Below are 21,388 nucleotides of genomic sequence, written 5' to 3'. Positions count from 1 at the left end.
CTTTGAGATCTTGGACGGAAGGCACTAGGAATGCGGGTTATTTTATCACTAGTACCTGACAGAAAGGTGATGTGGGTCAGGAGGTGCCCGGTGGGGTGGAGGGCACTGGGGAGCCCCAGAGACACTTGCCAGAGGAAGATAATGATGGGGGAAGTTTTGGACTTGCCTGGTGTGGGGGGAAAGGTGTGCAGAGGTGTCACCCCATGAAGTGCGGTGCTGCTTATACAGGCTCAGGTTAGCTTGTCTTTGTGAAATTCCATCATCAGCTCTTCTCTGTGTCCCTGCAGCAGCCCAGGTGGCCCCTGATATCTGCTTTGAGTACAATGGCCGCCCAATGGAATACCTGCATTGCCTGACAGAGAATGGGAAAAAGCCCTGCAGCCCAAAGTAAGGAAGTGTGTGTGTGTGTGTGTGTCTGTGTCTGTGGGAGTGGAGTCTTTGTGAGCTGATCCTGAGGAGGAGGGAATTGCCACAGGGAGGACGCGGAGTCATTGGGACCCAGTCCTGAATGAGAGGGGTTCTCTGTGGGGTGAAGGCAGAGTCATTGTGAACTGGTCATATGGGGGAGGAGCTCTCCATGGGAGAGGGCAGAGTCATTCAGAGCTGGTCCTGTGAGGGAGGGGATCTCCATAGGGAGGAGGTAATGTCCCTAAGCTGCAGTTCCAGGCCTATGCTCCAGCCCTTCCCTTTCATTGACATGGGCACTTTTTTGTTTTAAACCATGTCTTTATCTAGGAAGTTTTAACAAGTTTACAAATCCTAGCTATGAAAATATCAGAGACAATGCAGTAATCATTACAACAATGTTTAGAGAAACACTATACAGTAATATAATTACTGGGTCTCTCTATTTAACAGGGTTTTACCATGTTACAAAGTGAGCACCTTTACGCTACCCATGACTTATAATTTCTAGTGATTTTATTAAATTCAGTGAATTTTCTGATTACACATATTTCAGACCAGACCTGTCTATCAAATGTTAATTTAAAAAAAAAAACAACAGGTGTGCTGGTTCTTTTGCAGGTGAAGCTACTTTGTCTGAATATTGAATAAATGGTAACTAAGTATTTAAGTAGCTATTTGTCCTCTATCTATTTTGCTGGGTATGTAACTGGAGTGATAATTTTTCCATAACAACCTCCCATATTTTGAACCATTCCTCCAGGATTGGGCTATTTTACTTTTTGCAAGAGAGGCTATCAGTAGCCCAACTGCTACTAGCACTTGAAAGATAAATTCTTCATTTCCTTTTGTGTGACCATTTCCGCTAGGAAGCCCCAGGAGGATTACCAAGGGATCATTTGGCAATAAATATCCAAGAGTTTGTAATATCTGGTTATGAAATTCATCCCATTATTCTTTAGTGACTGAACGTGTTCACCATATATGTATAAAATCTCTTTCACCACAAATTCTCCACCATTTATCCCCATTCAATCAACATATATAGTCTGGTGTGGGGTACCATTGAAACAGTATCTCAAATACATTTTCTTTTATTGTTCTACAGTCTGAGGTTGCTGGTCTTCTTTTCCAGATCAAAACCCATTCCTCTGGGGTAATTTGTCTGTCCACATCCTTTCCCCACCACGTCCTATATGGACATTTTTTGTCAGGAAAGTTGTCTGCAAAGCTGTCAATCAATAAATGAATACTGGTTTGTTTCCTAATTGAGCAGAACCAATTTCTTCTGTTAAAGTTAGCTTTCTGTAGAACACTGCTTTTCTAGAAAGTAGTGGGACAGAATATCTAACTTGAAAGTACTGGTACCCTGGAAAAATGGGCCAGTTACAGTTATCTTTGGTTTCTAAATAAGTTAGAAAAGTTTCTTTGCTGAATAACTGGCCAGCTATGTGTATTCCATAGCTTTTCCTATCTTTAATCTGTTGGATCGTGATTTGGGTTAAGATCTGGATGGCTTGCAATGGGTATCATTGGTGAGGTAACATAACTTATTTCATCTCTAGTTCCATCCCAAACCCATAGCCTACGATAAAGAATCTGTACAGATTTCTGGAGGGTGTGGTTTGTTTGTTTCTATTAATCCATGGTAGTCTAACAATATCTACACTGCCACAGTTTTCTTGTTTAATAAAGACCCGATGTTTGGCTGGGTTAGAGTGCCTCCCGTCCACGACTGTTTTGAGCTGGCTGGTTGGATAGAATACTTGGAACAGCTAGTCCAGCCTGTTTAATGGGTCTGTACAAAGTATCTGGACTCATTCTTGGGCCATGTCTATTTATGGGCCACTCTTGGGCCTTGTCCAGCACTTGTGTTGGCAAAACTTCTGTCGCTCAGGAGTGTGAAAAAAACACACCCTTGATGTTTCAGCATGGCTGTTCTTGGGTATCTTACAGCATTTTTTGTCAGTTTGTATCCAAATGTTTTCTGGAGGTATGACTTCTCAAGTTTGGCATATTTAAACCTGGCAGTTCAGATTTGGCATAATGTACTGTAAATCCAGATGCTTTCCCAAAGTCCTGGATTTCTTTATATACTAGTTGTAGGGAAATATTTCATTCAGATATAGTTTTACATCATCTGCAAATAAAACTGTTTTCTGATGTGTTCCTGCAAACTTTATTGCTATGATGGATTCATTGTTCCTTATTCTCTGTGCAAGAGGCTCCATGGCCAGGGCAAAAAGTAAAGTAGATAGTGGGCATCCCTACTTAATTCTTCTGCGTAATTCAAATGGGAGATTTAATTCCATTAACTCGCACAGCTACTTTTAGGCTGGTGTGAAGAACATTTTAAGGAACTGGGCACCAGTGTCCACATGGAACTAAGACTTGAACAGGAAGTTCCACTCTATTCTCCCAAAGACTTTTTCTGCATCAAATGTTAACAAAAGAAATGGATCTTTTTTTTATCTGGCATTATGGATGATTCCAAGAAGTCGTCGAATATTGTTTGACATTATCTATTGTTAATGAATCCAGTTTGATCTGAGCTTATATAAACCAAGAGCATGGACTTCAGTCGACTAGCTAGTATTTTTGCTAAAATCTGTCTCACGATTCAGCTGTGATACGGGCCTATGACAGCTGCATATGGTAGGGTCTTTTCCAACCTTAGGATAGGACAACAACAGTAGTTTCTATGTGTATTCCATACGTGAGTATGCATGTGCCACCAGTGTCTGAAAATTCTTCCAAGCAATGTCCGTTGGCCTGCACATGCACTGTAGATATCCTTGTGCTCCTGGCTGAGGGTATAAGAGACAGTGTGGGTCAACGCCTCTCTGGTTTCTTCTTACCATCAGATGGCCTGATTTAGAATCTTGTGTCCTCTTCAGCTCTTAAGGACATTTGTAAATAACTATATTTCTTAGCTTAATGGTTAATTAAAGTTCATAATATAGTTAGCAAAGTGTGTTTTTTCAATCCCTCCCCAGCTCTGGGACTATGCCCAGAGTCCTGGGAGTCAAGAATTGCATCTTTTGTCCCTGCTACTTCTCCATCAGGAATGAACATCAGAGCTGCCTCTACTGTCTGGGTGAGGTGCATATCTCTGCAAAGTGCAGTATCTGTCACTCTTAACCATCCAGAACTCGAAAAGTCCAGGAGCTTCACCGGAGGAAGCCGCTGATAGAGAAAACTATGAGGGCCTTTCTGATCTGAGCCTGGAAGATCCCTCCCCCAGTACATAGGCCTCAACTAACCAGCAGAGCCCCTCCAAGCACAAGCCTAGGAGTCTCCACCACCTAAGCACAAAGACTCTTCTTATAGAGCTCCCCATGTTGGTAGGGGACATTGTCATGGGCATAAGGACAGATCCCCATTAAGGACTGTCCATAAGAGACGTGCACCCTCTTCGAGCCTGTCCAGGTCAGGTGAGCCTTCATGCCTGGAACCTGAGTGCTCCGATACTGACATCTCCATTGCTGTCGGTGGAGCAGTTTTCAGACTTGGATGAGTTGGATATACTAGCCACTCTGGTATCTTCATGAAGACAGTTAAGCCCCGACAGATATTCAAGGAGTTGTGCTTGCTATTTTTGGTACCGGGAACCTACGGGGGCCAAATGGTACGAGTTCACTAGGGGGTCCCACACAACCGACAGTCCCTCTTTCTGGCCTTAATGTGGTCTGTGGGATCCTTATGGCAGGCATCTGGGCCCTTCTCAAGATCATACTGCTCATGGTGGTCCATTAGTGTATAAAAAGGAAGAGGGTGACCCAGATCTGCAGGCACCAATGGTTCCGATGAGTGTCTCTTCATGCTCCCTGAATGAAGTGGTCACTCCTGTCTCTCCATCTCCACCGGATGATCACCATCAGTACCAGGAACTACTGCAAAGAATTGCCAACAACTTCCAGTTCCCAGTAGAGGAGGTCCAGCATCCCTAGCACTGGCTTCTGGATACTTGCAACCTCAGGGGTTGAGAAAGGTGGCCCTCCTGATTAATGAGGCCATCCTGGAACCGGCTAGAGTGGTATGGCACACTCCAGCATTGTGTGCCCCTACCCCAAAGAGAATTTTTGTTCTCACACCCTGAACCCCAAGTCACTGGTGGGTACAGGCAGCTACAGAAAGGGCTCAGTCACACTATCAAAGGACCACCAACAGATAAGGTTCTAAGAGACTAGACATCTTGGGGACGAAGGTCCTCTCCTCCACATGCTTGCAATTTTGTGTTGCTGACTACCAGATTTTGTTAGCAAAATACAACTTTAACAACTATTCCAGTTTTGCAAACTTTATAGGCAAGCTTCCTACAGAGGACAGAGCCCAGTTTCAGTCCTTTATAGGTGGCGGAAATCTAGTGGCAAAAACAGCTCTCCAGGCCACAGTGGATGCAGCAGATATAGCATCCAGAAGTCTGGCCACTGGCTTAGTCATAAGGAGGGACTCTTGGCTGCAATTGTCAGGGTTTGCTATGGAGGTCTGGGACTATCTGGGACCTCTCCTTTGATGAGTCATATCTCTTTAACAAGAGAATGGATGAGTCCCTGCAGTCATTAAAGGACTTGAGATTGACTCTGTGTTCCCTGTGGATTTATATTCCAGACCCCAGGAGGAAACAGCAGAGACAGTCTTATAGATCAAGACCACCCCCTCCTCATGCACTTTATTACTGGGCTAGTCGAGCTTCCACGGACACGCCAAAGGGTTCAGAGGCCTTGCTTCTCAGCCCCCTTTATGGCCATGGCCCCTATTTACTTCCAACTGCTTGCCTGTGGCCATTTTTAACATACTAGTCGAGACCTGCCTGCCACTATTGAGGCCACCCACATCTTCATTTTTGGGGGCCATCTCACATTCTTCGTCCACAACTGGAGAATGATCACGACAGACAGTTGGGTCTTGGAGATTATCCGTCAGGGGCATTCTACAGAGTTTCTCCCCTTCCCTACTCATAAACCCCCTTCCCAGTCCCCATTTTGGGTACCACTCTCACAACAGGCAGTAGAACATGTCCCACCTCACTATCAAGGGAGGGGGTTCTACTCTCCGTATTTCTTAATTGCCCAAAAAGACAGAGGGTGGAGACCTGTCTTGAACCTTTGGCAACTCAACATCTTTATTTGAAAGCTGAAATTCCAGATGATTACGTTGGCATCGATAATCCCCTGCCTTCAGGAGGTGATGTGGTTCATGGTTCTCGACATGAAGGACGTGTATTTCAGTGTGGACATTCACCCCTCACATAGCTTTATGGTAGGCCAGGAATATTTCCAGTTTCAAACCTCCCCTATTGGGCAAGCTATGGCACCCAGAGTATTTACAAAGGTTTTCTCTCTGGTAGCAGCCCAGATGAGACACTTGGGCTATACGGTATTCCTATACCTGGACGATTGGCTCCTGGTTAGCTGCTCACATCAGGAGGTCAGGTCAGCAACAAGGTTCCTCATACAGCTTCTAGCAGACCTAGTCATTTATATAACCAGAGGATAATCAGTTTTGTCACCCACAAGGTCGTTAAACCATATAGGGCCAGTGTTAAACTCGGTTTCCACGAGAGCGTTCCTCCACACGGTCAGATTTCATATCATGAGCAACCTTGTTTCATGCATTACCTGTAGATCAAGAACTACAGTGCACAGGTGCCTTGCACTGTTACGCCACATGGCCACGTGCCCCTCCATGATACCATTCACCAGGCTCTAATTGCGGTGCCTGCAAGCCTGGCTGCACTCGATCTATTGACTGGACAAGGACCACATATCCACCAGAGTTATCACCTCTGTTGCCTAGTGGTCGAACCCAGAAAAGGTCATGGTGGGAATTCCTTTCAACTCTCCCACCCCCAGAGCCACCATTGTGACGGATGCCTCCTCTCTGTGGTGGGAAGCTCACTTGGACAACCACACTGCTCAGGGCAAGAGAAGTAGTCCAAGTGTTCAAGCAGGGAGAGCAGGGTTCAGCAAAAACACTCATTCAGGGACTTTATGACATGTTATGTTATTTTTGGATTTAAAGTAAGAGGTATGCAGGAGAGGGAAGGGGAATCAGGGAGGTAGGGGAGTGGGGAAATTATTACAAGAAATAGAGAGGGAAGTTTACAAACAGAATCCAAGCCAAATTTAGCCACATAATTGTGAGTACAACATAATTACAAACAAGAGGGACATTGACCACCCAAGGGTTCGTGCCATCAATCAGCTAAAGCACCACAGTAATTTCAAGTTTTTCAAGAAGCTGAATAGTTATTCTCAATCGCTTTTCCTTTTAAAGTAACATATTTGTATGTTAAAGGGCTAAAAATGTCATTTAAAGGGAAAAAAGGCCAGGCAGAACTTAAAAAAACACTCTCAGATTGTTGTATTCACAATTATGTAGCTAAATATGGCTTCTCTTGCAGTCCAAAGGGGGTATATTCTCCATCTATGGGACCTTTACCCTTGTCCAGAGAGAGAGATTGCTCTGTGATCACTCGAGTTATGGGGAGGGTTAAAATAACCCCTAATGGCTCCTCCATCGCCTCTCTATTTTCTTCAGTCTCCTCCATCCCTGGGACCTTTCCCCTCCCTCATTTCCTCCTTATTGTCCTTTAATTTCTCTACTTTTTAAAATACAGAGCACAGCTATCACAGAGTTACGATCACCCCAATTAGAGCGAACTTCTTATTTTATTCATAACATTAACACAGTTACTGTTCAACTGCTCATTCTTGGTGACCCCAAGAACTTCTTCCAGTGTAGTCTTTAGGTTACTCCTCAGATAGCCGAGTTTTCCAGTTCAACTTCACTTCTGCCATTCTAGAACATTCTGCAGTCTTTTGTCTTTTTTCCCCCCTGTCTTTCTTTTCCTGAGTTCAAAGAGATTTTCAGCAGCTTATCCTTAGTTACTGCTCTGGAGTATCCTCTTGGATGTCTGAGATTTGGATTTTCTATCCCCAGTGACTCGAGTGTATTTTTTTCTCGTTTTATGTCTCTTACTATATAATACTGATTTTTGAAGCTGAATGAGAGTTTGACTGGGAATCCCCAATTGTAGTGCATATCTGCCTTCCTGAGTGCTGCTGTAATTTCCCCCAACTCTCTTCTCTTTTTATAAGTTAAGGCAGAGAGATTATAGAAAATGGCAGCTTGTAGCCTTTGAGTTTGAGCTCTGAATGCTCTCTGACTTTTTTCATAATTAAATTTTTCTGATGATAAGCATGAAATTTCAGAGTCAGGTCTCTGGGTTTATTAAAAGGCCTCGCCATGGGGAGCAGCACTCTACACTCTTTCACTGTCACCTCTCAGACAGCTCAGATGTAACAATTCAACAATCAACATTTTTACATGCCAGATTGGATTTCCTCCTCCAGGGTTTCAGGCAGTCCCTGAATTTTGATGTTGTCCCTTCTCACTCTGTTTTCTGAATCATACATTTGAAGTTGCATCTCTCTCTTTCTGCTCCACTAATGCCATGTGGCTCTGCAGCTGTGTCTCTCTGAGGCCAGTCTCTAGTACAGTGACTTGTTCTTCCAAATCAGTAACTTCCTTCTTTCCTGCTAGACTCTTGGTCATCAGATCCTCTCTCATGGCCTCAAATTCCAGAACGATCATCTCCAGAATGTCCGCTTTGGTGGCCATTTGTTTTTTTCCGGCTCTGGCATTTCTGCCTGATTTGGCTGCCATGTGGAATCTGAGATGTCTCTCCATGCTGTGAGCTGGAAACACTCTTCCTAGTGAGGCATCATTTAAATGTTCACGTTCCTTTGGAGAATCCAGTCTCTGCAACTCTCTGCTCTTTTTTTGAGGGAGGGGGATGGGAAGGTAACTCAGTTTCAGGGGTCAGTGGAGGCAGATTACTTGGCTATGCTCACAGAGCTCAGGCTTCAGGTAGCTCTGTTACTCTGGTCTCCTGCTGGTTTCTGGGCATTTTACAGACATTCCTGCTAGGAGCCAGGCAGTGCAGTGCTGGCTTTACAGCTTGGAACTGTCCAGCTGGCTTCCAGTATGCTGCTACAGAAGGAGAAAGGGAGGGAGCCCTTCACTATGAAGGGGCCGGCCCGAGTGCAATGCATCAGTGCTGAGCTGAAGCAAGTACTGTCAGGCATCTCTTCGGTGGTGTGTGCAGCAGGAATTGGTGATCTCTATCCAGGAGCTGCTGTGCTGGGCCTGCTTACACCCCTGCCCTCAACTGGTCAGACACTGAGCTCCCCTCTGTCCCTGGAGATTGTTTCCTGCAGGCCAGATCTGGGCCCCAGGGGTGAGGGGAGTGGGGGGGAGGGAGGAGCTGTGCAGGACACTGTTGTCTGCAAGGGCTGCTGACCCAGGACCTTTTGCCAGCACTGAACCCACCCTCCAGCCAAAGGCAGAGGAGCTATCCCACATTGGCACTGGCTGTGGAGCTGTGCCAAAACTAAGGTGAGACAAGACCCAGCATGCTCACTCCTGCCCTTTACTTTTCCCATAGGGACGTTAAGTGTGGCACGCTGCATTGCCTGAGTGGGAACAGTAACCCCATTGGAGGGGGTGGCGTCTATTCTCTGTCTCTTGGGAGGGTGACCTGCAAGGCAGCTGTCACTGAGAAGGAAGAAAGTGACGTGGCGAATCTTGTGCTGGTACCAACGGGCACCAAATGTGGGGAGGAAATGGTGAGCACCCAGCACAGGCTGCCGCTGTTCTTGTCTGCTGGATTGGTGATATCTGCTTGGCTTTGCGGGGATTGGGGAAGGATGGGTTTGCCACAGGACCTGCTGGAGAGGAGGGGAAGGTCTGCATTCGGAAATCAGCAGCAAGGAGGTGCCATAACTGCCGAGCTGCTGTCTGTGCTGAGGCTGACGTGTGTCTGTGAATGCAGGATGAGTGATGGCAGGGTGCCTGTACACCCGGTGCTGAAAGCATTGTGCCTTCTCATTCCAGGTCTGCTACGCTGGGCGCTGCCAGGACCTCCTGATTTACGGTGCCAAAAACTGCTCTGCAAAGTGCAACGGTCACGGGGTATGTTCAGGCCAGGGAGACAGCACTAGCACCTTCCTCGGTTATATGGCATCACACAGAGGGCCACAATCCACTAGGTGTCCTCTGACTGTGCAGGAGCGACTGTGCCTCAGATTCCCCATCTGTAAAATCTGAACACTGATGCTTACCCACCCTTATAGAGTGCTGGTGGGTGTGTGGGAGTTGTTGCTCCTGACAGGACTTCACCCAGAGACGCCGTGTCTGAGCACACACAGCAGACATGAAAGTGGGGCCCTGCTGTGTGCCACTGGCATGCACTGCTGGACCCCTGGGACCATCTCACATGGGTTCTCAGTGCATCACAGACCTTCCTCTCTATCTGTCCACATCCCATGCTGTGTCTGATCTCGGAGCAGCCGTCCCTGTTCTGCAGCACCACATGTCCCGCGCTTAGTCTGAGCGCAGGGAAACGACACTTTCATGCTGATGTCTGCTCCTGTGATCTGCTGACAAATGCTGCCTTTCAGCCGGCGGACTGTCGTATTCCCAAGACCACCAGGGTCCATTTGCGATGCCTGTCTACACCACTCAGGAGTTCTCTTTTAATGTAGCACCATCACAGCATTGCCTCCCTCAGAGCACATGGTCACAGTTGTGGGTGGCCTCTATGTGACAACAGGGCCCTCTTCCCTGATGGAGCTCCTGCAGCACTTTGCTTTTCTCAGCATGTCCAGCCTGAAGAAACTGATGAGGCCGAATTCCCGTGCATGGTGTCCTGCCTTTCCCCAGGCGCTTTGTGTTAGGGAGCAATTTGGCCCAAGTTGGGAGGGAACATTTTCTGTGAATAAGTTCAGCGGAAACTCCTCTCCTCTAGCAGCGGTGAGTGTGGGAGGCATGTCCCGAGTGGGGCATCTCTGCGTTGCTCACAGGTGCTGACGTGGGGCTGTTGGACTGCTCCAGACGGGGACTGGTGCTGAGTACAACCCACGGGCACAGCAGCATCCCACGCTGCTGCATTTCAGACAGACAGACAGCCTCTGTCTGGGCTGATTCCCCTGTGACGCCAGCGCGAGTCACTCAGATCCTGCTGCAGGAGATCGGGGATCCTGCTGTCAGTATCTGTGTTAATGATAATTCTCCTGAGGCCAAAGCACATGTGCAGTGGTTACAAGGGGCTCAGTTCTGCATGCCTGGCTCCGTAAAGCCAAACTGCTGCCAAAGCCAACAGGAGTCTGACCTGGGTAGAGGCTGCAAGATTCAGCCCCAGCCCTCCCCTTGCAAAGCTCAGTCAGAAGGTCAGAGTTGCTGCCTGGCCCCTAACCCTGCCGGTTTGGATTTCAGATTTGTAACCACAAGAGGGAATGCCACTGTGAGCCCGGCTGGGCCACCCCCTACTGCGAGCGGAGGCTCTCGGAGATTGCAGCAGGTACAGTGCTCATGAGGGCAGGGCGAGGGATGGAACAGCACATTCCTTTCAGGAGCTGTTTAGATTGGCCAAAGCACTGGAAAGCAATGGATGGTTTGGCTCTGCCATGCCCTGCCCAACGTGGGATGAGCTGGGATAGGTGACTGAATTCCCTAACTTGGAGGGATAGAGAACTGGCTAGAGCATAGGGCTCAACGAGTAGTGATCAATGGCTCCATGTCTAGCTGGCAACCGGTCACAAGCGGAGTTCCCCAGGGGTCGGTCCTGGGGCCGGTTTTGTTCAACATCTTTATTAATGATCTGGAGGATGGGGTAGATTGCACCCTCAGTAAGTTTGCGGACGACACTAAGCTGGGGGGAGTGGTAGATACACTGGAGGGTAGGGATAGGATACAGAGTGACCTAAACAAACTGGAGGATTGGGCCAAAAGAAATCTGATGAGGTTCAACAAGGACAAGTGCAGAGTCCTCCACTTAGGAAGGAAGAATCCCATGCACAGCTATAGACTGGGGACCGACGAGCTGGACAGCAGCTCTGCAGAAAAGGACCTGGGGGTAACAGTGGATAAAAAGCTGGATATGAGTCAGCAGTGTGCCCTGGTTGTCAAGAAGGCTAATGGCATATTGGGCTGCATTAGGAGGGGCATTGCCAGCAGATCACGGGAAGTGATTATTCCGCTCTATTCGGCATTGGTGAGGCCGCATTTAGAATATTGTGTCCAGTTTTGGGGCCCCCACTACAAAAAGGATGTGGACAAGTTAGAGAGAGTGCAGCGGAGGGCAACCAAAATGATTAGGGGGCTGGAGCACAGGACTTATGAGGAGAGGCTGAGGGAACTGAGCTTGTTTAGTCTGCAAAAGAGAAGAGTGAGGGGGGATTTGATAGCGGCCTTTAACTACCTGAAAGGGGGTTCCAGGGAGGATGGGGCTAGGCTGTTCTCGGTGGTGGCAGATGCCAGAACAAGGAGCAACGGTCTCAAGTTGCAGGGCGGGAGGTCTAGGTTGGACATTGAGAAAAAGTTTTTCACTAGGAGGGTGGTGAAGCACTGGAATGGGTTACCTAGGGAGGTGGTGGAATCTCCATCCTTAGAGGTTTTTAAGCTGAGGCTTGACAAAGCCCTGGTTGGGATGATATAGCTGAGGTTAGTCCTGCTTTGAGCAGGGGGTTGGACTAGATGACCTCCTGAAGTCCCTTCCAACTCTAATATTCTATGATTCTATGATTCTATGCCTAGGGCTTCCTATACAGGGCAGAGAAGGACCAAGCCAGCCCCCTTAGAGTAGCCCAGCCACGGTGAGGGGAATGGCTCCCTCCCTGATCCCTCTCTCTGGCTCTCGACAGGTGGAAGCAGTGTGGTTGTGGCAGCTGTGCTGACGGTGGTGGTGCTCTTAGCCATACTGATCATTGGAGGCTTTGTGTTCTACAAAGGCAATGGGAAGAAATACTTTCAGAAAGGGTAAGACTCTCGCGACTGCACTGTGCCCTCACAGCGGGGAGCTCCCCTGATCCTCTAGGATACCCGATATCCAGATTCCATGGTGAGGAGCAAGCGTCAGACTGAACAGACGGATGGATGGACAGATTGAACCGATATGGTTGATTGACTCTTTCCACACCAGCCCACTGGCCCCAGATATCTGGGTGCTTGTCCAAGTCCTATGTGACAGACAAGTGTCCCCAAGCTTTCCCCTGTGCACTCCCCCATAGCCTGTGAGAGAGGGAGGAGTTCATTCCCCCAAGGCTTATTCAACCCTTGCCCTTCAGCTGAGGCTGCTGCTAAGGGGGTCAATTTGTCTCCGTGGTTTTTGTCATTGTGACTTGCACTGCCACGCCCAGCCCCATGCACAGAGGCGCACATGGGAGCCGTTGTTGTTTATGAAGCCCTGGCTCTGGGTTCTGTGACAGAGGCATGGGAAGCTGTATGCCCTGAATCCCTGAAACACTTCCCCTTCTCCAACCTTCTCGAGACGTCTCCTCGCCAGCCCCTCTGGACCCTCCCTTCCTACAACACCCCTCCTTGTCTGCTGGTGGCTGTTAGGTCACTGAGCGGCCGGTCAGGAGGGCCCTGGAGGTGCAAGGTGAGTGCAGGTTCTGTCCACTCCTGGTCTGGCAGCAGAAGCTTCTGATAGGCCCAGTCGGGTTTCTCCCTGCTAAGTGAGCACCCCCAGGGGAGCATGGTGTGCTTCCTGAATCTCTGCACGGGAGGCCCTGGGCAGGGCCCAGCTATGAGGACTTCCCCTCCAGTGACCTCAGTCCCTGCCATTGTGCTCTCCCCAAACAAGGAGCTGCAGGAGCTGGTGCTGGCAGGGCCTTGCCAGTGTCCTCTCTAGGCAGGAAGGGAGTATTGAGGGCTCAGGTGACAGGCTGGGCATAGGCCTCTAGAGCTGACTCTGCTGCTGTTCATCATCATCGGCTGCACTTTCTTATCAGTGTGCCCTGAGTGAAGCCTGTGCCGGGTATGACACTCCTCCCCTGGAGCAGTGGGAGGGCGCAGTAGCTTTGACGGCAAAAGCCTCTCTCCATGTTGAGTGAAACAGAAAGAGGTAGCCAGTGGGCACTTTCCTGCTGAGCTGAGAAACCCCAGCCCAAGGGCCATTTGGGGGAAGTTGCTGTATGATGGCGAGGCAGGCTTGGAATTGCAGGCCTCCCTCCCCTGCCCCTCTGCCCTTCGGTGCTGGTCCCACCCTGTACATTGCCGGGTGGTTTGAGGGCTGCTTGGGAGGGGAGTTACAGGAACGAGAGGCAAACCTGAAGGAGCAGCATTATCCCCGTGTGTGCAACAATCTGGGGGGGGGTGTCCCTCTCCTCTCCTCTGATACCTCTTCTCTCTGTCCCTCTCCTCATCACAGGCTGCCTGGGGCCTCTGGGCATCAAATAGGAGGGTTACAATCCCCAGACTGCGGCTCTGTGGGCTTCATGGGATTGACAGAGAACAGCCATTGTTATAAAAGCAGTAGCTCCATGCCAGGAGTGTCTGCCACACACCTGGAATTCTCAGCTGGCCTCTCAGCACCCTGTGGCAGAAGCACACCTTGGCCTCTCTTATTGCTCACTGCACTTACAGAATGCGAGGTGGCAGAGCCAGGATGTGCTGTAAAGGGAGAGGACTGACAGTGCAAGTGAGCGGCCTAGGGCTGGGGTTGCTCAGCTGGTGCGGATGGCCCACACCCACTTGTGCAATCCTGTGGCTTTTCCCCCATCAGGCAAGAGGATCTAGGAAGCAATTGAGAAATACCCTGTTGTACCCTGCATGACAACACACAAGTTTCCTGTGTTCTCTTCCCGTGGACACCATATATCCAGGTTTGGGACAGATCAGTTAAGTGTGTTCAGATAGCTGATGGGGCTGTTCCATGCAAAGTCAATGGGATATAAGAATATAGGACACAGGCCTGAGAGGGGGCTCCTATGGCATAGAATCCAGTCCCTGGTATCACACATAACCCCAGCATCTCATCTGCTTCAGAATTTATCTGGTTCCCTCTTCAAACTAGTTAGGTTTCTTGCCCCCACTCCTGCTGTTGAGAGGCTGTTCCAGAACCTCACCCTCTGATGGTTAGAAACTTTCTTATTTCCAGCCACAATTTGTCCATGGCCAGTGCATCCCTATTCATTCTTCTGCCAACACTGTCTTTGGCTTCAATAACTCTTTCCTCTCCCTGGTGTTTACCCCCAATGTATTTATAGAGACCAATCAGATCCCCTCTCAGCCTGCATTTTGCTAGGCTAACTAAGCCCAGTTCTTGCAATCTCCTCTCATAAGATAAGCCCTCCATTCCCCTGGTCATCTTAGTACCTGTTCTCTGCACCTGTTCCAAACTGAATTCACCTTTCTCAAACGTGGATGACCAGAACTGTACACAGGATTTCAGATTAGGGTTTACCGGTGCCTTCTACAATGGCATTAATTCCCCCCCCCCCGAAATGCCTCACCTGATACATACGTGACTTTTTAAACAGCTGCATGAGACCATTCTCTCATAACCTGGAAAATTTGTCATTGGGGTTGGAACTTCCCTATGGATCTCTGCCTAAAGGGGAAATTAGGAGTCATTTAGGAGCTGGGTGCAGGATAAATGAATGAATCTCTCCTGCCAGTGGCTGAGCTGTGTGACAAAGTGCAGTGCAGGCTGAGTCAGAGGTCAAGGTGGTTGGAGAAAAATCCGTTTTAATTTCCTCTTTTACAAATAAAATTAAAAATAACCTAAAAATAGAAATTAACGCAGCCCTCCCCTCAAAAACCCATCATTGCAGTGTTACAGCTGGGAAAGGTAATTCACTACATGCAGGAGCTCTTTGAAAAATAATGCTAAATTAAACTATTATTGAATTGGTGTAATTAAAATAGTCAGCTGCCTACACCTTTTATAAGTCAAATTCAATGTTCAAAGGAGTTACAGAATGTGTTGCCCACAATCTTAAACTGGAGGAAACACAAGCTCTGCATTCCAAGGCGCGAGGCGTGTGGGATAGACAGAAAGACAGACCTGTTAGCTCTACAGCTCAGGTAATTGAGGATTTGAGCGGGCACAAGGTCACTTCAAGCAGAAACAGGAACAGAAACAGAAACAGGTCTCTGCCTTGCAGGGCTGAGCAGGAGTAGGTGAAAGTTCTCCATGAAAGGGGCTGTGCCTGCAACTCCTCTACCCCAAACCACCATGAGCCTTGCAGTAGGGATGACCCCATCTCCACTTACATGGTCACATGTGGTCTGCTATGCAGGCTGGCCTTGTAGTTCAGGCCTTGGAGATCTGCATTCTGCCCCCAGCACACTCCTGCCATGATGCTGAGCAATGGCTTTAAGCTAAAGTTTCCAAAGATGGCAACTGCCTGTTGTGTGCTTTAGTTATTTTTGCAATCAAGTGATTAAAATGCTGTTTGTTTTTAAAAAGTGAAAAAAGAAGACAATGAATGACAGTGAGTTCAGTAATTAGCATTGAAAGATGATGTCATAATCTGTGATGGAACAGGACTAGCTATGCTATCCAGTCCCTTGGGGGAGATTTTGAGGTCCCTGATATACATCCATTATTCAGGGTCTGGTCTTTCCTATAATACATGGGTTTTCAGCCATCGTGTTGAAAAGTGTATTCTCCTTCATCTTTGATATAGTACATCATCAGCACAAGGTGACAGCCGGGCCTAGGTAAAGCCTGGGCTGTTCTGGGCTCCCCTGCCAAATAGCCATTGGGCTGCGCAGCCATATTCAGCAGACCTCAGAATTGGGGGCCCTTGGGTCAAATCAAACCAGGGGGAAAACATGGCTGTGGCTCTTTTGTGTGTGTTCCAGGAGAGCTGTGACCAACACCACCACTGGGCTTTCCAACCCCTTGTTTCAAGAGGGCAGCAATAAGCGGAACGTGAGGAACGAGCTGCAGAGATGTGACATCAGCGGCCCCAATCTGATCTCTGCAACCTCAGACCTGAAGAGCCCAAGATCTGTGCATGTACCTCTGGCTCCCAGCCGGCCACCACCGGAGGTACGTGTGGCGCAGGCTGCCTGGGGAGCGGAAGGGCAGCTCTTGTGGCATGGGAGTTTTACTGGGCAATTCTGGGCTTCTGGCCACTGTGTCCCTGTAATGATGCTGTAGAAAGAAGAGCCAGGCTGCTTCCTATCACCCCTTTGTAACCTCCTAAATGGACTATCACTGTCCTTCCCAAGAGCCGTTTGCTGGAGAGGGAGGATTGCATTTCCATGCCCACACAGGCAGCACAAGGCAATAGATACACACCAAGGCAGCACTGTTATACAAGATACGCAGTTAGGAGCCTGTCCCTGCGGAGCTGGAGAGAATAAACCTGTGATGCTGTGAATCTGAGCACTAAAGATTTGGCCTCAGGGAATAGGCTACGGGCTGCAGCTTCTCCAGTTAGTGCTTTCTGGCGTAGCTAGGAGCCGGATGCCAAGGATTGATACAGTTCTTTGAGAGTGGGGGTTGGTCCCATAGCCTAGCTTTACTATCCCCCGATAGCTCAGGCCATGCCTGTGCTGCCCCAAGTTCCCTGCTGTTCCCTGCAGCACCTACCTATTCAGTTTGGTGCAATTCCACGCTTGGCCCTGTCCCTCGGGGTTTGCAAATACTTTGCATACAGTGTCAGATATGGAGCTGCACAAAGCTGACAGTGATGCTCTCTCCTCCCAGGGCAGCTCTCCTCTGTGTCTGCCCCTGAGAGTGCTGAGCAGCAAAGGAGTGCAGGGAAGGCAGGGCAGCCTGCTGCGGTGGGGTTTAGTAGCAGTGTAAGGGATAGGTGTGGGGGATGGGTTTGCAGCCTCGGCAGTGTCAGGAGTCAGGGTGGGATGATGGCCCACAGGACATGGATTGTGTGGACTGGCTGGCATGAACTGGGAGGGATGGCCGAGGGGCTGGCTGGGATGGGGCAGGCTGAGCTGGGCCGTGGGGGGAGTCATCTCTGGACAGACTGTCTGCGGGGAGAGGGGAAAACACTCTCTCTGGTTGATGAGAAGCAAATAGCAATTTTTAGTTGTTTCTTCTCAGCCTCCTGCAGTGGTCACCAGCACCTGTCAGAGCTCTCTAGTGTATCCAGCCAAACCTGTGCAGGTAAGTGACTGGCCTGGGCCATGCTTGTTCCTGGGGACTGCTGGGTCTGAAGTTACTCCTCTGCTGCCCAGATGTATGAGACTCTTAGCAGAAGTTGGCTGAATGGCCCTGAATCCAGGGCCACCACTGTGGCACTGATTGTGTGACCCTGCCCAGCTCACTGGGGCTGTTCTGTGGTCCTGCTCTCAGATCTGGTGGTGGAGTGGTGCCTGTGCTCCATGACGAAGGGATGCAGTGCCGGAGGGAGCTGTGTGGGGAAATGCCTGGTTGTAGCATAGACTTTCTGTGGCGGCCCAAGTTGGAGAACACAGCATTCTTCTTCAACTAGTGGCCCTAGGTGGTGCTCCACTTCCAATGGGCAAGCGCCCCACATACCTTCAATCGGAGATTTTTGGAGTGTCTGTTCAGACTGCACATGCGCCCTGCACTGCCTTGTGCCTTGCACCGAGACTCTACAGGGCTGTGTGCATGAATCACCCTCAGCTCCTTCTCAACCACCTCAGCCTGAGACCGAGCTTTAGTGTGTCCACCTTTTGAATGTGCTGTGGCTAATAGCTTTCTCCTCCAAGTTGCTAGCTCAGTTTTAGATAGTTTTAGTTTAGAGTATCTTAGTTTAGTAGTTGAGAAGATTAGTTTTGTTCCTCACCCTTCCCTCTGGGAAGGCTTGTCTTGGACATTGCCTCACACACTGCCTTTCTTGCCAGGAGGGCATCCCAGTTAGCGAAGGTCGATCTGGCAGCGGCAATTTTGCCGTTGTCAGTATAAACGTAGCCTGAGTGTCGCATGTCCCTCAGGAGTGTAACTTCTGTCTTGCCCTTAAATCCAGAGTGAGGAAGAACTGGGAAATTAAGTTGAGGCTACTAATGATGGAGCACTTCCCTTCAGTCCACTTCAGAGTAAGGTCTGGAGAACCCCCTGTACCCCAGTCTCTGGGCAGATTCAGAGCCTCTTCAACCTCCAGTCAGCTGTCCCCCAGAAAGGGAAAGACTCCAGTGACCTCCTAAAAGAGTCACAGGAAAAGGAGTTTTGACTCCCTTCATAAGGAGCCTGCTCCTAAAAGATTCTGGCAAAGGATTCCTTCAGAACCAACAGGGCTGGAAAGCCATGGAACTCTTCCAAGAGTGAACATCTGGATGTGACAAAGACAAGGGGAATCATTCTTCCAGACCTGAACCATTGGACTCAGCTTTACTGCCAGACCTCCCTGTTGGGTTTCTCAGTACTGTGCAGCCTAAACATCTGACTCTGTTAGCTTGCATGTTCTATATCAGCTGGCAAAGAGGAGTAAAATCCTCAGCTCTGTGTGCAATAATGTCATGAACTTGGTAAATAATCCACTGTGTATACACATTTTGGCAATCTACCTCCCTGGCATTCAAAACACCACGGCTGATGCTCTCAGGACTACAAATGGGAGTTGGACTCTCGGACCCTTCAGGGCACATTTCAAACTTGGGAATTTCCAGATGTGGACCTCTTCGCCACTCCATGAACAGGAAGTGTTTTCTATTCTGCTCAGGAGGGAGTCTAGGCTGTCATTCTCTGGGGGATGCCTTTCTCCTACCTTGGACAAAGGGCCTGTTCTGTGTGTTTCCTCCAACACTTCTAATACTGAAGGTGATGAACAAAATAAGACAGGACAAAGCCAGGGTTATTTTAATAGTCCCAGTGTCACTGAGACAAGCTTGGTATTCTTATCTGTTTCACCTATCTGCCTCTCCAGCAATTTGGTTTCCAGTCATCCCTCATCTTCCCTTCCAAGATACTGATCAATTGCTTCATTCCAACCTAAGTGTTCTCTGTCCTCTTTCTTTCGCAGGGATAGAGGGTTCTAGAGGTACCAGTGTTATTAAACAGTAGGAAAGAATCTACCCAAAACACTTACTTTCAAAAGTGGAAAAGATTTAGCCATTGATGTGAACTTCAACAATGCACAACCAACTCGGTCAGGGTTCACTTGGCCATCATAGCAGCCTTCATTCCCCGGTGGAAGGGCTCATTAGTATTCACTCACCCAACAACTTTTAAGGTTCATTAAAGGCATGGGGAATCTTTTCCCTCCAGTGAAAGACCCCCCTCCAGCTGGGGAGCTCAGTCTAGTTCTTAGATGTTTCTCAAGAACTCCCTGCAAGTCAATGGTGACCTTATTTAACCTGTCTGTGAAGAGGGCCTTTTTGGTAGCCATCACATCAGCCCCAAGAATTGCAAATAGTACTGTGGGGCCTTGTTCTTCAGCCTGTTCTCTCAGCACAGCACTCAACTTCAGACTCCATGTAAACACCGTCAGGCTTGGGATACCAGGGAATGCCGCTCAGTGTGAAAGGGAGAGCGCAGCAGCAGACTCTGGCTGGGATCAAGGACATGTCTGCAATTCACCAACTATTCCAGAATCAAAGGGCTACAGGGGAACGCAGACCAAAATAATGACTCTGGAGAAGCTATTGCAGTAGATTTCCAAGTGCAGACAAGCCCACAATGACTTTTGGGGCTGGGAGCTGGAGGTAAAGCCGTTGGCCTGGCTCAGCTGGCACTACCAGGTGTCACTCCAGTCACCATGCTAGTACCTCTCCTCACAGCCGCCTGCCCAATGTCCCTGTGCCCCCACATACATGCAAATCCTGGCTTTCCCCCCTGTGAGCTTGTGCCAGCCCCATCTCTCTGAGGTACCTGTGGGCCCCTTTCCACAAGCCTCCCTGCTGAAGTCAGGGCTGAGGAGGCTGTGAAGGCTAAGGGAGGGGTCACTGCGAGAGCTGGGCCAATAACTCATTTTCCAGTTTGTGGGCAGTTCCAAAAATATTGGAAAAAAAAGAACTTGGGTCCAGCAGAACCAAATCTGAGCTGTGTGGGAATGTTGGGTGTCCTGAAGAAATGGGCAGAAAGTCCATTTTGGCTCAGACACAATGTTTAGTTCCATCCAGAATGTTTTGTTTTCAGGTATTTTTAAAGGGGCTAGAGTCACCAAATGGCAGGAGGAGAAGATGGTTCTCATGCTCCTTCCCCCATAACCGTTAGCCTAATGGGTGGGGCACTCCCCGGTGGGGTAGAAAACCCAGGTTTGCACTCCCCTCTAGAGCAGGATCTGAACCCGGGTATCACCCCCTCAGGAAAGTGCTCTAACCACCAGGCTGAGGGGTAATGGGTGTGGCTGGGTGGCTCTCTCAGGCTCACATGTTGAAACTGTTCTGCTTTGTATAAAATACTTGAGGAGTCAGGGCCTGGCCCTTGGGGCTGCTTCCAGGCACTCACCCAGCTAGCAGGCTGGAGCGTCGCTCTGAGTCTTGCTTACTGGCCCATGATGATTGAACTTTGGGAAAATTGCACTTGGGCAGACTCTGGCAGCACAATAAATGAGAGCAAAGCTCACGACAGTCCCCACACAAGGGGCAGCTCTGTCCCTTAGTGCAGTTCACAACACCCTTCTACCCCCACCTGGCACTAGGGCCGCACACATTGTTAGAACATGCGCTAGGAGCAGCTCCCAGAGCTCTGCCCAAAGAACTGCTGGCAACAGGTCCCTGGAGCTGGGTCTCAGCTTCCTCCAGGGAAGGAGCCTTGGGGGAGGGTGAGAACGGAAAGGGGCAGGCAGGGGAGAGGTTGTAGCTGGTGTAAAATGGCACCAGGCTGTCCACACTGGTCTGCCCTTAGTGAATGCAGGAAGCTGAAACGGATCCAGCATGCTCTGTGATTCCAGTCACTCCCTCTCAACTCATTGCCCGCGCCAAGGTCGTGGCCCTGCAGGCGTGTAAACGTGGGCCTACGTTGTAGCATGTGAGTAACTGGAACTGCTTCCCCATTGAACAGCCAGCATAGGTGGTTGTGTGCTGTACGCCGCTGGCATGGGAACTGACGAGACACAGTGTTTTCATTCAGACAAGGCATCAAAATCTTAGGCTTTCTTTATTTTGTTTGCATTGGAATTAGGCTGGAGTGAAACCCAGCGTGGCACCTGTTCCTCTGGTCTGTGAAAAGCCCAAGCCAGAACCTGGCGAGGTAATGTGTGTGTTTGTGCACCGCCTGTCCATGTCCTGCCAGGTGCCTCTCCGGCCACGGTGGAGA

At 49.2% G+C, this 21,388-nt stretch overlaps 1 protein-coding gene across 1 annotated transcript in view; it reads left to right on the top strand.

Annotated features, from left to right (window-relative positions):
- Positions 1-21,388, top strand: part of ADAM8 (ADAM metallopeptidase domain 8) — a 91,457-nt gene that overhangs the window by 67,005 nt on the left and 3,064 nt on the right. Inside the window, exons 15-22 of the mRNA XM_067538635.1 lie at positions 288-387; positions 8,858-9,038; positions 9,307-9,384; positions 10,687-10,771; positions 12,114-12,228; positions 16,063-16,252; positions 17,270-17,332; positions 21,254-21,322. Of these exons, the coding sequence (XP_067394736.1) occupies positions 288-387; positions 8,858-9,038; positions 9,307-9,384; positions 10,687-10,771; positions 12,114-12,228; positions 16,063-16,252; positions 17,270-17,332; positions 21,254-21,322 (881 nt within the window). The remainder of the gene's footprint in view (positions 1-287; positions 388-8,857; positions 9,039-9,306; positions 9,385-10,686; positions 10,772-12,113; positions 12,229-16,062; positions 16,253-17,269; positions 17,333-21,253; positions 21,323-21,388) is intronic.

Source organism: Emydura macquarii, unplaced genomic scaffold (genome assembly GCF_026122565.2).
Source record: "Emydura macquarii macquarii isolate MOO-44397 ecotype Brisbane River unplaced genomic scaffold, CSIRO-AGI_Emac_v2 contig_67, whole genome shotgun sequence".
NCBI classification, from domain to species: Eukaryota; Metazoa; Chordata; order Testudines; family Chelidae; genus Emydura; species Emydura macquarii.
Note: the sequence above shows the minus strand (reverse complement) of the source record. Positions and strands in the feature narration are given on the sequence as shown.